General features: G+C 41.2%; 1 protein-coding gene across 1 annotated transcript; it reads right to left on the bottom strand.

The window, feature by feature from the left end:
• Nucleotides 1-1,033: 1,033 nt before the first annotated feature.
• Nucleotides 1,034-2,167, bottom strand: LOC116761151 (histone H1.2-like). Its single transcript, XM_032646930.1, has 2 exons — nucleotides 1,855-2,167; nucleotides 1,034-1,524 (listed from the first exon to the last, which is right to left on the bottom strand). Exons 1-2 carry the CDS (start codon nucleotides 2,165-2,167, stop codon nucleotides 1,034-1,036), a joined length of 804 nt encoding a protein of 267 aa, XP_032502821.1.
• Between the last annotated feature and the right edge of the window lie 14,136 nt (nucleotides 2,168-16,303).

Raw genomic sequence — 16,303 nt, 5'->3', positions numbered from 1 at the left:
CCTTGCTTTGTGCTGGGCTCATAAAAATATAAAGATAGAGAAATATGCATGGTTCCTGCCCACAAGGTGTTGATAATCTAGATGTAGTAGATTCATTTCTTCTGAGAATACATTCTACCAACCCAATAGAGTGCCATCCCCATTTATGGAGCATTTGCTACTCTTTGGAAGAGTACTCTGTGGACTCAGTTTGATTGATTTGGACAAGACCACAGGGAGAGTCTCCTTATTCTTTACTCCCTGGGGAAAATCTGGGTTGAACTGCTACCACGATGGCTGTTTAGTATATAATGCAGTGAAAGGTGATGGTTAGAATAGCAAAATAAATTGATTGGATCATAATTTCTCTGGTACTCTGAATACATCCGTGGTGGTATTAAACCATGGAAATTTATAAACACATTCTTTCTGGGCTCTATGTTGGGAACAGCACAAATCTGAGCCTTATTTGCAATAGCAATGAGAGAACTGCCCACTGAAAAACTGGCTTTCCGCTAGGGATTGACAAGGGCCAGCCAGACTAGGTGCTTCTTTCTGCTAGATTCTTGCTTATTCTCGGCAACATGAAGCAGGCTTGCATTCAATGCTGTAGAGAAAAGGTGACGGCGGGAAGGTAATTTGTCAGATGATGCTGGACTAGAGGTTGGAGTCTACCTTCAAGCCTGTTCTCCAGGGCTGGGAGGGAAGGGAAAAGGAGATGCTTCGCTGGCTGAGAGAAGAAGACGAAATAAAAAAAGATTTTCCAAGATAATTGACAGCTGTATCTTCCCGCCACCACCTTCCCTCCAAACCCATGCGTCTCTGCTTGGAGTCTGACATAAAACGAGGAGTGAACCCCCATTTGTCTCCCTGTGCTTTCAATGAAAAAAGTCGGTGCACAAGGACGGAAACGAGCGCGGCTGAAAATAGGTGCATGACTTGTTGAGCATACAAATCATTTCCCCCCTAGTCTCCAAGGGAGGGAAAAAAAAAATCCCTTGTACTCTCCTTGCAGTCTGTGTTCTGCATTCGGGAGAGGAGGCCGAGGCTGGTTTCAAGCACTCCTCCCGCTATCCCCGTAGGAAACTTTTCTCGCAGGGCCGGCTCTGGCCACTCGGCCGGGGCGGAGACGGTGGGCGTCCAGCGTGCTCCTCTCGCGGGCCGGGGCCCTAACCCCACGGCGCGCCTGTCTCTTTAAATTCCAGCTGCGCTGCTGGGAAACAGCGCCGCCCGCCGCCCGCCGCCGAGGCTGGCAGGCGGCTGCGAGCTCGCTCGCGCTCTCGCTCCCGGCTGCGCGCCGCGGAGGGCTCGCTCGGCCCGCGGGCTGCTCGGCGGCGGCGGCGGCGGCGGCGGCGCGGCGCGGGGCGGGGAGGCGCGGCCCGGCCGAGGAGGGAAGAAAGAGCGAGCCGGGCCGGGAGAGGCGCCGCGCCCGGTCCCGCGCCCGCGTTCGGCAGCCCCGGCAATTTCCTTTGGGGGTGACGAGGATATGCCTGGCTGGTGGCTTTTTTTTCCCCTTCTTCTCCTTAAAACGATTTCCATAGTAACCTGATCAAGTGGCTCAATATCGCAAACCTGAGGATTTCCGCGGCCCGCCGGCTTGTCTTCAGTCAGGTAACGCTGGGATTTCGTTCTTTGCAAAGGCAAACCTCTGCGCTTCTTCTAAACTTCCTTTTGTGGAAAATCGCCCAGCCCAACGCAGCCCGGGGTATTTGCAACAGCGTGTTCCTTCCCAGGTGCCTGCCACGGGTCTCCTCCCCTGCTGTTCCCCCAGGACCCATGACCACATTATTTAAGAAAAAAATTATATATATATAATTTTTCTTAAATTATATATGTATATAAATATATATGTATATAAATAATTCTTTTGGTTGCCCCCCTCCCCTCCTCTTTTTGATTTTCCCATCTCTGCGCTCTCGTCGGCTTTTTCCCTGAGACTAGTGATGGGGGGCGCGGGGAGAAGTCGGGGCGGGGGTGGGTGGCGAGCGCGGTCCAGGGAGTGGCGGGCTCGGGTGGCTGGGCTCTGGTGGGCTACTTTGGGCATCTCGGCGCTGGGTGCTACGGCCTGGGTCGCGGGGAGGGCTGTCAGCACCAGGGCGGCGGAACCGGGGACCCCCACGTTTCCAGACGAGCGACGCAGGCTTGGGGGGTGATGGAGCGCTCGGCTGGGTGGCTGGCGAGCGTCCATACATCATAGCTTTTCTTCCTACTCCCCCGCCCCTCTCCGGCTTTCTCTCTTTCTCTTTCTCCTTTCTCATTTCTTTCTTCCTTTCCTCATGACTGGCTCCATTCTGTTCCCTTCCTTGCCTCTTTTTTCCTCCCCTCGTTTCCTTTTCTCCTTTCCCTCTTACAATAAAGGGGAGTCGTTTGTAACCGTTGGTTCTGACAGCATGGGAAGAGCAGTGAAACCTGCAGCGTGGCCACCTCAACTTGGTCGTTTTCAGCCTCGTCCTCGTGAATCAACATATTTGTTTCCTGAATCTATTGATCTCCCTTGATTCTGCAGAACTGCATTCTAAGCTGGGCGTCTATGTCAGTATCAGAGTTCTGCAGCTTGCTTCCGTGCTCCCAGTATGACATGTATTGTAAGGGCTGCATATGTTTCAAATCCACATAAGCCATGGGTATAAAGAAATCTATCTTTTTAAAAATCTAGTTTTACTCTAGAGAAACTTCCCTTTTAAATTATTGATAAACTCTTTCCTCTCTTAGATATTTAATTTTAGGGGAATTGGGAGACAGGTGTGTGTTTTTTTCCTCCCAGTTGATGAGGAACATGCAACTTCTATTCCCTTAATTATCTCTTTAAACCTCACTCAGTTTTGCACTTCTTAGTCACTGGAATGAGTAGATAGATCATAATTAAGGTTCAGAGGCTTGCTTCCCAAAGTCGAGGCTGGCTAAAAGAACCAAGTGGGGGGCCAGGACAATTGAGACCTGCCAAAGAATAGAAAAGGCATAGCAACTCTAGTGTAAAATACATAACTAGATTCAGACTTCAGTACTGAAGATATGAAAATACAATAAAATCAGACTTTTGCCTTTGGTTCTTAGCATGTGTATCACCATACTAGGTAGGTATAAGTTAAAGCTTATTTGAAAACAGAGCCCCTATACTATAGAACCCATTCAGCTTTATTTATGTTCAGGTGCTTTTCACTATGGTTTTATTTTTCTTTGAAACTTAAGATGTCTGTATCATGTGGAAACAAAGGTGAAAAGGGGATGACTTCTATTTAACCAGAAATAGGATTTATACGGATTTCTTTTGTTTCTTAAAAGATCTAGTCGTTATGTTCTCAAGTTTTCCTGAGGTCAGAGTATTTCATGGGTGAAAACAATACTAATCAATGATTTTCCTCCACTCTGTTTCAGTGGTGTTCATAGTTTATATAGAAAAAGGTCTCCGTTTTAGAGAGCTCCCATTGCCTCCTTTCCTTTGTCTGCACATTTGTTTTTAAATTCAACTTTTAATATAGAATAAAGGATCTTGGAGCAGAGAATGGGTCAGGAAGAAGAGAAACTACTGATATAATGGAAACTATACTCAAACCAAGAAAAGATAAATATTGCCATGTTACCCCACACTGTCTTTGTTTTTAGCCAATTAGGGAGCTGTGGGTTTTAAATGTATTTTCCTCTTCTTAATTCTACACCTAATACTTTTTGGACCCGAGGTCATATTTATGCATTTCAAATGAATATTTATAAAAGACTTAAATCCCCTTGCCAGTGACATCGAAAAAGCATGTTTTTTCTACAACGTTTTCTTCTAGTGAACGGTGATAGTAGTAATGGTCCCACATTATTGTTTGCACCTGACTTCTGATATTTTGGTGTTCCTTGGTTGGGTGGGTTGCTCCTGACACGTTTACAAGATACTCCTGGCAGGCTGCATGGAACTTGAATGTACAATTAATTGTAGATGCAATAAAATGTTCATTTTTTCTTCTTGGTTTAGGAGAGGTCATTCCCTCCTGGGCATATAATGTTTTTGGTGTGAATGCTCCTTTTCGTGTGTGTATGTGAAGGATTTTACATAAAGCCTGTTCTGATTAAGCCTTGTGTGATTTGAGGTTAAAAGGTATGTTAGTAACAAGACACAAATTACTCTCTTATTTATAGGACATTGATCCTGAAACTGTTTTCTCCCCCTTGTGATTGCAACTGTATATGGATCATTTAATGAAAGGTTGGGAATGATAAGCTATCTGCTTTATAATAGGAAAAAAATCCCTCAAGTTTACTTACCTCAAGTCCCCATTTTCATGCAGAGGGATTAACAGATGTTTTTGATCTGATATTTTAATAGACTGTATTGCTGAGCACTGCTAATTACCAAGAATATATTTTGTTAATTCTGACATTGGTATAAGATAAGACGTCTCTCAAGTTGTCTGGAGGGCTCCAAGGGACTCATCCTTGTAACCCATGGCAACAGGAAATGGTTGTCCTGGGTGCAAGCTGAAGTGTGGACCCAGATCCACACTTTGTGATCATTCAGGGATAATGATCCCTGATAGGAAAAGCGTGCTGCCTTCTTTGTATGGACTGGTGTTAACTTTTTGACTTGAGTCAGAACGATTCCCACCTTTGTGATTCCCCTTAGCTCCTCTTTCACATGAATGTTATAAAATTTTCAGAAAACACAGGTTACTTTTTTTAATTGAAAAGAGTTTATAAAGAAGTGTGTATGTGCAACTGACTTTGTGTGTAGCTAGGATAATTAGGGTGAGAATATCACCAAATCAAACAGAGGCTGTGTCAACTTTAAAATGTTGGGAGTCAGGGAGGTGTGTTTGGAAATAGGACCCAAGAGGCCAAGGTTATATTCTTCCTTCTGACTGCGTCGCAGAGTGATTCTTGCGCTGGCCTCCTTGTTCACACATGTCACTTGGCTTTGTTTTCTCCAGAAGAAAAATGAGCATAGTAATCTTTTTCCTGTCTTTGAATTCTCAAATATATGTGAATATGACATAATCATATATAAACACAGGTGTACATGTGTAGCAATGGTGGATACTAAAACACACACACACACACACACACACACACACACACACACTCAGAGGCAACAGACAAGACTTCTTCTGAGACAAAACTTCCGAATAGAGAAAGGAAATCTTTCCTTATACCACTGACTTATGGGTAATGATGCTGAATATTTCCTTCCATTCAGGAAAAGGCAAATGTATTACTCTCTATTCTGTGGATATAGGTAGTCGATGCTTAGTGACTAATCATGTAACGTAATATGCAGAACTGAATAACCCCAGCAGGTATCACCCTTTTACTGACATGAATGCAAGTGAGGAATAAATTTCCTTTTTTTAAACCATTTAAGATCTCCTCTTCCCCCTCCCCCATTTTGTAACGAAAAGTAATTCTCTGTTAGGTTAAGTGGACCTCAGGATAGGAAAAATCCCCAGAGCCATCTTTCTGCTCAGACTTCATTTTTCCTCCCAGGTCTGACTGTCAACAGTAATATGTTACGAGCCTCTGGTGGTGATGTTTCCACAGGTCATCATCCTCCTCTGTCCCAGATGAAGTCTCAGGACAAGCATTGCAGTAGCACAGGTTTTGAATTCAATGTATCTCTCAAGTTGGTTATGTAACTTAGTGGTCCCTTTTTTTTTTTTTCCTAAAGCTCCAGGTCTTCAGAATTATCTGTTTATTATTATCTTATTTTCTTTAAACATTATAAAGTTGTTTTAGAATTAGCTTGGTCCCTGTAAGGATTTAAAAGCTGCTTGTTCATGTTATTAGATTATACAGTGTTTGCACAATGCTCCTTTTTGTTAATCTATGCAGCATTTTCATACGAAACGTCGCGGTTGGGACGATTGCTGGTTGTGCTTGTTTGGGTAAGTACTTGAGATAATGGGGACCTAGATAGAGATTTGAAGGTCTGGAAACACTACCGGTGACATCGGGCCAAAGTTTTCTAGCGAGCAGATTGGAGAGTCAGCATTTTTGACAAGAAGTGATCTATAACAGTTCGGGTATAGTCAAGAAGATTTGAAAACTTTGTATTTCTTTCATCTTGTTTTGTAGATATTTATATGCAGTCCATTTATATGTATAACTCATATCGAGCTTTCAGTGTTTTTTACTGGGGAACATCATCTAAGTCTCCAGGCCTTACTTGGTGGCTTTTGTTAGGTTTGTAGGCATAACATTGAGGAAGAAATGGTTCCTTTTACATGCTTATGTTACAATTACAAATATGACCACAGAGTCATACCCTTAGGAGTTTCTTTCCATTCAAAAGAAACATTTATGTTATTGAACTCCATCTTATGCTACCTATTAAGATGGAATCTGACACCATGGCTGCCTGATTGTATTGACCCATTTTTAGGCACTATTGCTCAACACTTAAAGATTTAGCTTCTAGAGTAGACTGCTTGAGTTTGAATCCCAGCTCTGGTACTTACCATGTAGGTTATTTTTGGTAATTTTGTTTATCTGAGTCTTAGTTTCCTCATCCGTAAAAGGTGTTGAGAAGGACTTTTGTAGACTAAATGGAAGAGAATATTAACATTTAGAACTCCTCCTGATATGTAGAAAATATTCATTGCATATTCACTACTATTATTATTACTGTTCCATTTCAACAACAGAAGCAGTATCAGAAGTCCAGTTATTTTTCTGTTTAGATTTTTTCCTTCTAAGTCTGAACGTACATCATAATATTTGTCCACATAAGAGTTGTGCCCTCCCACCCTCCCCCCCTTAGCTTTTCCCTACAGTCTCAAGCTGAAAGTAATGACCAGATGCCTGGGAGACAAGAATACATTTATTTGGAGGGGATCCATTCTTCTTGTTTCCAGAGAAGCTTAGTCTATATGCAGTATCAACACTATCCATAGATATTTCTTTTTAAGTCATACTTATTTTATTCCCAGTTTTGCTTTTTTTATTTTTTAACATCTTTATTGGAGTATAATTGCTTTACAATGGTGTGTTAGTTTCTGCTTTACAACAAAGTGAATCAGTTATACATATACATATGTCCCCATATCTCTTCCCTCTTGCATCTTTCTCCCTCTCACCCTCCCTATCCCACCCCTCTAGGTGGTAACAAAGCACCGAGCTGATCTCCCTGTGCTATGCGGCTGCTTCCCACTAGCTAGCTATTTTACGTTTGGTAGTGTATATATGTCCATGACACTCTCTCACTTTGTCCCAGCTTACCCTTCCCCCTCTCCGTATCCTCAAGTCCATTTTATAGTAGGTCTGCATCTTTATTCCTGTCTTGCCCCTAGGTTCCTCTGACCATTTTTTTTTTAGATTCCATGTATATGTGTTAGCATACAGTGTTAATTTTTCTCTTTCTGACTTACTTCACTCTGTATGACAGACTCTAGGTCCATCCACCTCACTACAAATGACTCAGTTTCATTCCTTTTTATGGTTGAGTAATATTCCATTGTATATATGTGCCACATCTTCTTTATCCATTCATCTGTCGATGGACACTTAGGTTGCTTGCATGTCCTGCCTACTGTAAGTAGAGCTGCAATGAACATTTTGGGACGTGACTCTTTTTGAATTATAGTTTTCTCAGGGTATATGCCCAGTAGTGGGATAGCTGCATTGTATGGTAGTTCTATTTTTATTTTCTTAAGGAACCTCCGTATTATTCTCCATAGTGGCTGTATCAATTTACATTCCCACCAACACTGTAAGAGGGTACCCTTTTCTCAATACCCTCTCCAGCATTTATTGTTTCTAGATTTTTTGATGATGGCCATTCTGACCTGTGTGAGATGATATCTCATTGTAGTTTTGATTTGCATTCTCTAATGATTAATGATGCTGAGCATTCTTTCATATGTGTGTTGGCAATCTGTATATCTCCTTTGGAGAAATATCTAATTAGGTCTTCTGCCCATTTTTGGATTGGGTTGTTTGTTTTTTTGATATTAAGCTACCTGAGTTGCTTGTATGTTTTGGAGATTAATCCTTTGTCAGTTGCTTCATTTGCAAATATTTTCTCCCATTCTGAGGGTTGTCTTTTCGTCTTGTTTATGGTTTCCTTTGCTGTGCAAAACCTTTGAAGTTTCATGAGGTCCCATTTGTTTATTTTTGTTTTTATTTCCATTTCTCTAGGAGGTGGGTCCAAAAGGATCTTGCTGTGATTTATGTCATAGAGTGTTCTGACTATGTTTTCCTTTAAGAGTTTGATGGTGTCTGGCCTTACATTTAGGTCTTTAATCCATTTTGAGTTTATTTTTGTGTATGGTGTTAGGGAGTGTTCTAATTTCATTCTTTTACATGTAGCTGTCCAGTTTTCCCAGCACCACTTATTGAAGAGACTGTCTTTTCTCCACTGTATATTCTTGCCTCCTTTATCAAAGATAAGGTGACCATATGTGCGTGGGTTTACCTCTGGGCTTTCCTGTTCCATTGATCTATACTTCTGTTTTTGTGCCAGTACCATACTGTCTTGATTACTGTAGCTTTGTAGTATAGTCTGAAGTCAGGGAGCCTGATTCATCCAGCTTCGTTTTTCTTTCTCAAGATTGCTTTGGCTATTTGGGGTCTTTTGTGTTTCCATACAGATTGTGAAATTTTTTTGTTCTAGTTCTGTGAAAAATGCCATTGGTAGTTTGATAGGGATTGCATTGAATCTGTAGATTGCTTTGGGTAGTAGAGTCATTTTCACAATATTGATTTTTCCAATCCAAGAACATGGTATATCTCTCCATCTATTTGTATCATCTTTAATTTCTTTCATCAGTGTCTTATAGTTTTCTGCATACAAGTCTTTTGTCTCCTTTGGTAGGTTTATTCCTAGATATTTTCTTTTTGTTGCAATGGTAAATGGGAGTGTTTTCTTACTTTCACTTTCAGATTTTTCATCATTAGTGTATAGGAATGCAAGAGACTTGTGTGCATTAATTTTGTATCCTGCTACTTTACCAAATTCAGTGATTAGCTCTAATAGTTTTCTGGTAGCATCGTTAGGATTCTCTATGTATAGTATTATGTCATCTGCAAACAGTGGCAGCTTTACTTCTTTTTTTCCAATTTGGATTCCTTTTTTTTCTTTTTCTTCTCTGATTGCTGTGGCTGAAACTTCCAAAACTATGTTGAATAATAGCAGTGAGGGTGGGCAACCTTGTCTTATTCCTGATCTTAGTGGAAATGGTTTCAGTTTTTCACCATTGAGAATGATGTTGGCTGTGGGTTTGTCATATATGGCCTATATTATGTTGAGGAAGGTTCCCTCTATGCCTACGTTCTGGAGGGTTTTTGTCATAAATGGGTATTGAATTTTGTCGAAAGCTTTTTCTGCATCTATTGAGATGCTCATATAGTTTTTCTACTTCAATTTGTTAATATGGTGTATCACATTGATTGATTTGCGTATATTGAAGAATCCTTGCATTCCTGGGATAAACCCCACTTGATCATGGTGTATGATCCTTTTAATGTGTTGTTGGATTTTGTTTGCAAGTATTTGGTTAAGGTTTTTGCATGTGTGTTCATCAGTGATATTGGCCTGTAGTTTTCTTTCTTTGTGACATCTTTGTCTGGTTTTGGTATCAGAATGATGGTGGCCTCATAGAATGAGTTTGGGAGTGTTCCTCCCTCTGCTATATTTTGGAAGAGTTTGAGAGGGATAGGTGTTAGCTCTTCTCTAAATGTTTGATAGAATTCGCCTGTGAAGCCACCTGGTCCTTGGCTTTTGTTTGTTGGAAAATTTTTAATCACAGTTTCAACTTAAGTGCTTGTGATTGGTCTGTTCATATTTTCTGTTTCTTCCTGGTTCAGTCTTGGAAGATTGTGCATTTCTAAGAATTTTTCCATTTCTTCCAGGTTGTCCATTTTATTGGCATATAGTTGCTTGTAGTAATCTCTCATGATCCTCTGTATTTCTACCATGTCAGTTGTTACTTCTCCTTTTTCATTTCTAATTCTATTGATTTGAGTCTTCTCCCTTTTTTTCTTGATGAGTCTGGCTAATGGTTTATCAATTTTGTTTATCTTCTCAAAGAACCAACTTTTAGTGTTATTGATCTTTGCTACCGTTTCCTTCATTTCTTTTTTCATTTATTTCTGATCTGTTCTTTATGATTTCTTCCTTCTGCTAACTTTGGGTTTTTTTTTGTTCTTCTTTCTCTGATTGCTTTAGGTGTAAGGTTAGGTTGTTTGTTTGAGATGTTTCTTGTGTCTTCAGTAGGATTGTATTGCTCTAAACTTCCCTCTTAGAACTGCTTTTGCTGCATCCCATAGGTTTTGGGTCTTTGTGTCTCCATTGTCATTTGTTTCTAGGTATTTTTTGATTTCCTCTTTGATTTCTTCAGTGATCTCTTGGTTATTAAGTAGTGTGTTGTTTAGCCTCCATGTGTTTGTATTTCTTACAGATTTTTTCCTGTAATTGATATCTAGTCTCATAGCGTTGTGGTCAGAAAAGATACTTGATATGATTTCAGTTTTCTTCAATTTACCAAGGCTTGATTTGTAACCCAAGATATGATCTATCCTGGAGAATGTTCCATGAGCACTTGAGAAGAAAGTGTATTGTTTTTTTGGATGGAATGCCCTATAAGTATCAATTAAGTCCATTTTGTTTAATGTATCATTTAAAGCTTGTGTTTCCTTATTTATTTTCATTTTGGATGATCTGTCCATTGGTGAAAGTGGGGTGTTAAAATCCCCTACTATGATTGTGTTACTGTTGATTTCCCATTTTATGGCTGTTAGTATTTGCCTTATGTATTGAGGTGCTCCTGTGTTGGGTGCATAAATATTTACAATTGTTATATTTTCTTGGATTGATCCCTTGATCATTATGTAGTGTCCTTCTTTGTCTCTTGTAATAGTCTTTGTTTTAAAGTCTATTTTGTCTGATATGAGTATTGCTACTCCAGCTTTCTTTTGATTTCCATTTGCATGGAATATCTTTTTCCATCCCCTCACTTTCAGTCTGTATGTGTGCCTAGGTCTGAAGTGGGTCTCTTGTAGACAGCATATATACAGGTCTTGTTTTTGTATCCATTCAGCACGTCTATGTCTGTTGGTTGGAGCATTTAATCCATTTACATTTAAGGTAATTATTGATATGTATGTTCCTATTACCATTTTCTGAATTGTTTTGGGTTTATTATTGTAGGTCTTTGCCTTCTTTTGTGTTTCCTGCCTAGAGAAGTTCCTTTAGCATTTGTTGTAAAGCTGGTTTGGTGGTGCTGAATTCTCTTAGGTTTTGCTTGTCTGTAAAGGTTTTAATTTCTCCGTCAAATCTGAATGAGATCCTTGCTGGGTAGAGTAACCTTGGTTGTACGTTTTTCTCCTTCATCACTTTAAATATGTCCTGCTACTCTCTACTGGCTTGCAGAGTTTCTGCTGAAAGATCAGCTGTTAACCTTATGGGGATTCCCTTGTGTGTTATTTGTTGTTTTTCCCTTGCTGCTTTTAATATTTGTTCTTTGTATTTAATTTTTGATAGTTTGATTAATCTGTGTCTTGGTGTGTTTCTCCTCGGATTTATCCTGTGTGGGACTCTCTGTGCTTTCTGGACTTGATGAACTATTTTCCTTTCCCATATTAGGGAATTTTCAACTATAATCTCTTCAAATATTTTCTCAGTCCCTTTCTTTTTCTCTTCTTCTTCTGGGACCCCTATAATTTGAATGTTGGTGCATTTAATGTTGTCCCAGAGGTCTCTGAGGCTGTCCTCAATTCTTTTTTCTTTATTCTGCTCTGCAGTAGTTATTTCCACTATTTTATCTTCCAGGTCACTTACCCGTTCTTCTGCCTCCGTTATTCTGCTATTGATCCCTTCTAGAGAATTTTAAATTTCATTTATTGTGTTATTCATCAGTGTTTGCTCTTTAGTTCTTCTAGGTCCTTGTTAAAAGTTCCTTGTATTTTCTCCATTCTATTTCTATGACTTTGGATCATCTTTACTATTAATATTCTGAATTTTTTCAGGTAGACTGCCTATTTCCTCTTCATTTGTTAGGTCTGGTGGGTTTTTACCTTGCTCCTTCATATGCTGTGTGGTTCTCTGTCTTCTCATTTTGCTTAACTTACTGTGTTTGGGGTCTCCTTTTTGCAGGTTGCAGGTTCGTAGTTTCCATTGTTTTTGGTGTCTGTCCCCAGTGGCTAAGGTTGCTTCAGTGGGTTGTGTAGGCTTCCTGGTGGAGGGGACTGGTGCCTGTGTTCTGGTGGATGAGGCTGAATCTTGTCTTTCTCGTGGGCAGGTCCACGTCTGGCGGTGTGTTTTGGGGTGTCTGTGGCCTTATTATGATTTTAGGCAACCTCTCTGCTAATGGATGGGGTTGTGTTCCTGTCTTGCTAGTTGTTTGCATAGGGTGTCCTGTACTGTAGCTTGCTGCTTGTTGAGTGGAGCTGGGTCTCAGTGATGGAGATCTCTGGGAGAGCTTTTGCCGTTTGATATTACATGGGGCCAGGAGGTCTCGTGGACCAATGTCCTGAACTTGGCTCTCCCACCTCAGAGGCACAGCCCTGATGCCTGGGTGGAGCACCAAGAGGCCATCCTCCACATGGCTCAGAACAAAAGGGAGAAAAAAAAGAAGATAAAATAAAATAAAGTTATTAAAATAAAAAATAATTATTAAGAAAAAAATTTTTAAGTAATAAAAAAAATGGACAGACAGAACCCTAGGACAAATGGTAGAAGCAAAGCTATACAGACAAAATCACACACAGAAGCATACACATACACACTCACAAAAAGAGAAAAAGGGGAAAAAAAATATATATCTATCTCTCTCTCTCTCTATCTATCTATCTATCGTTGCTCCCAGAGTCCACCTCCTCAATTTGGGATGATTCATTGTCTCTTCAGGTATTCCACAGATGCAGGGTACATCAAGTTGATTGTGGAGATTTAATCCGCTGCTTCTTAGGCTGCTGGGAGAGATTTCCCTTTCTCTTGTTTGTTCGCACAGCTGCTGGGGCTCAGCTTTGGATTTGGCCCCGCCTCTGCATGTATGTTGCCTGAGGGCGTCTTTTCTTCGCTCACACAGGGCGGGGTTAAAGGAGCAGCTGATTCACGGGCTCTGGCTCACTCAGCTCGTGGGGAGGGAGGGGTACGGGTGCGAGGCGAGCCTGCGGCGGCAGAGGCCGCTGTGACGTTGCACTAGCCTGAGGCGCGCCGTGCGTTCTCTGGCGTGACGTTCTCTGGCGTGACGTTGCACTAGCCTGAGGCACGCTGTCTGTGCGTTCTGCCGGGTAAGTTTTTCCTGGATCACGGGACCCTGGCAGTGGCGGGCTGCACAGGCTCTCCGGAAGGGCGGTGCTCGCACACAGGCTTCTTGGTGGCAGCAGCAGCCGCCTTAACGTCTCATGCCCGTCTCTGGGGTCCGTGCTGATAGCCGCGGCTCGCGCCCGTCTCTGGAGCTCCTTTAAGCAGCGCTCTTAATCCCCTCTCCTCGCGCACCAGGAAACAAAGAGGGAAGAAAAAGTCTCTTGCCTCTTCAGCAGCTCCAGACCTTTACCCGGACTCCCTCCCGGCTAGCCGTGGCGCACTAGCCCCCTTCAGGCTGTGTTCACGCCGCCAACCCCAGTCCTCTCCCTGCGCTCCATCCGAAGCTGGAGCTTCAGCTCCCAGTCCCCGCTGGCCCTGGCACGTGAGCAGAGAAGCTTCTCGGGCTGGTGAGTGCTGGTCGGCACCGACCCTCTGTTGGGAATCTCCCTGCTTTGCTGTGCTCTCCTCTATGGCTCCGAAACTTACCCCCTCCGCCACCCGCAGTCTCCGCCCGCGAAGGGCCCTTCTAGTGTGTGGAAACGTTTCCTCCTTCACAGCTCCCTCCCACTAGTGCAGCCCGTCCCTATTCTTTTGTCTGTTTTTTTTTTTCCCTATCCTGGTACGTGGAGAGTTTCTTGCCTTTTGGGAGGTCTGAGGTCTTCCGCCAGCGTCAGTAGGTGTTCTGTAGGAGTTGTTCCACATGTAGATGGATTTCTGATGTATTTGTGGGGAGGAAGGTGATCTCTGCGTCTTACTCTTCCACCATCTTGAAGCTTCTCCTGTCTATAGATTTTTTAAGTTCAAAACTTGAAACTCGAAATCAGGATTAGTTCCAGTAGTAATATAATACATCAGCTTAAAAAACTGAACAAATGTAAAGCTTCTAGTTTTAGTATTAGAGTGCTGTTTACTCACAAGCTACAGCTGCTTCTTATTACCCTAATGTAATCCTGAAGCTACAAGCTTTTGCTAAAGAAGGTTGCTGAATAATTTTTTTTTGTGAAGTCACTTGAAATCTCATTGATGAGAAAATATTACTTGTTTAAAGATGTGATGTTTCATCCTTGCTTTTTTTTTTTCCTTCATGAGTTCTAGTATTAAGAGCTGCATTGAATAGGTAAAGTTCTTCACATATTGAGGGTATGTCCTCATCTGCAAAATGAATGTATTGCGTTAGTATAACTCTTTATTGAAAACTTTGCATAATGAAAAAAAATTAAAAACAAAAGTAGAAAGGACTGTATAATGGATTCCCTGGGACCCATCATTCAACTGTAACAAATTAGGTAACCTCTTAAGATCCTTCTTGATTTCTGTGATTCTCTGACCATGCAAATTCTGATTCACTCTGGTTTTGAGGATCTAGAATATCTGCTTTTTAAATAATAATGATACTATCAGAAATATTGATACTAAACTGATAGAGTTATTATAACACTGAGCATTTAGTGGCAAGTCAACAAAATAATATACACAAAATGGTACATGAGAAATGTGTTGGAACTGAGCAAATGCAATGTCAGGGTTTAAAACTCTGGGATTAGTTTGGTTCAACAGACATTTATGAAATGTCTCCCTCAAAGATGTCATCCAGTAGGATTGATGCCACATTATCATTTTAAAGATTGAATTCTCTGGTAGTCCAGTGGTTAGGACTCTGCTCTCCCACTGCCTAGGGCCCACCTTCAATCCCTGGTTGGGGAGCTAACATCCCACAAGCTGCATGGCCAAAAAAAAAAAAAAAATAATAATTTTCAAGAAATTGGGCTATAATAAACAGTTCTAAAACTATATTGAGCATTACCTTTCTTTCATTTGGAAACTTATTTCAAGATCGTAAAAGCCAGCTTCCAAGATGGTCCCCAGATGACCCTTTCCTTTTGCTATTCATTCTCTTGTAAATTACTCTCCCACATTTTAAAAGCATGGTTCTATGTGATCAGAGAAATATCGTGGATGTGATGGTGTATGACTTGTGAAGTCATAAAAGGTATTGTCACTTTTGCCTTGCTCTCTTGGGTGACTCTGGGAGAAGCCACCTGCCATGTTGTGAGGACACTCAAGCAGGCCATAGAGATTCCAGTGGCAAGGAAGTGAGGCCTTCTGCTGACAGCCAGCACCAGTTTACCAGCCACATGAAGGAGCCACCTTGGAAGAGGGTCCTTCAGCCCTGGTGAAGTCTTCAGATGACTGCAGTCCTTGTTAACACACTGACTGTATCCTCTTGAGAGACCATAAGCCAGAACCCACTAGCTAAGCTGCTTCTGAATTCATAACCCATAGGAACTGCGTGAGTTACTAAATGTTTGAAACTGCTAAATTTTGGAGTAATTTGTTATGCAGCAGCACTACAAAAACCTTAAACTGCCTCAGGGTTGTTATTATAAATATCAATAACTAGTTATCATTGTTCTGTAGGTAGGTAGAAGTGCCAGTTAATAGAATTCTAGCTGACAGGATGCTGTTTAAATCTGAATTTACCACAGTGAATTTCTGGCATCCTAGCTTTCTTTCAAGCTTTTACTCCTCAGAATGAATCTTTTGTGGACATTATCCATAATTAAATGAGGGCAGAAGGTATAATGTCTCTTCTTCCATTGGTTACAAGCCTGGAACTTAATCTCAGCACTTCCATTTGGCAAAGTATCTGTTTAAAAACTCAATGGTTTTGGAATTTTGAGAGAAAGTAGGGGCTGGAGATTGATGATTGGGAAGTGCTCTAGCCATGCTTGGGTAAACTTTGAGCTAGTATCATAGTTTACTTTCAGGTTATTCCCCCAAAGAGCTCCCCCCACCCCCAAACACACAGGCCTTTAAAATTTAGGCTTTCATTACCATAGAAGCTTTTCTTCTGTTATCTTCTGAACTAGGTAAGATAAAATTTCCCAAAATAGAATATGCTCCAAATGAGGCCCTGGTAATATTACCTAATGTAGCCATTCTTCATGAGTCTGCACTTCCGGTCTTTGGTATATATTGTTAGGCTTCCCTCCTTAAGCATGGTTCTGGGTTTTATGTATCGATCTATTTTTCTCATTGTTATATTACAAGTTTAAGGGAATCTAAAAATTGGATATTATTGTAGGTAGAATAGATTCT

Source organism: Phocoena sinus, chromosome 10 (genome assembly GCF_008692025.1).
Source record: "Phocoena sinus isolate mPhoSin1 chromosome 10, mPhoSin1.pri, whole genome shotgun sequence".
NCBI classification, from domain to species: Eukaryota; Metazoa; Chordata; class Mammalia; order Artiodactyla; family Phocoenidae; genus Phocoena; species Phocoena sinus.
This window is presented reverse-complemented; position numbering and strand designations above follow the sequence as displayed.

Excerpts from the sequence above, each read along its gene's own strand:
- LOC116761151 (XM_032646930.1), bottom strand. The coding sequence starts at position 2,167 with ATGGACGCTCGCCAGCCACCCAGCCGAGCGCTCCATCACCCCCCAAGC. Across the intron at positions 1,525-1,854 it reads AAAAAGAGGAGGGGAGGGGG|GTTACTATGGAAATCGTTTT; the intron begins GCAACCAAAAGA and ends CCACTTGATCAG.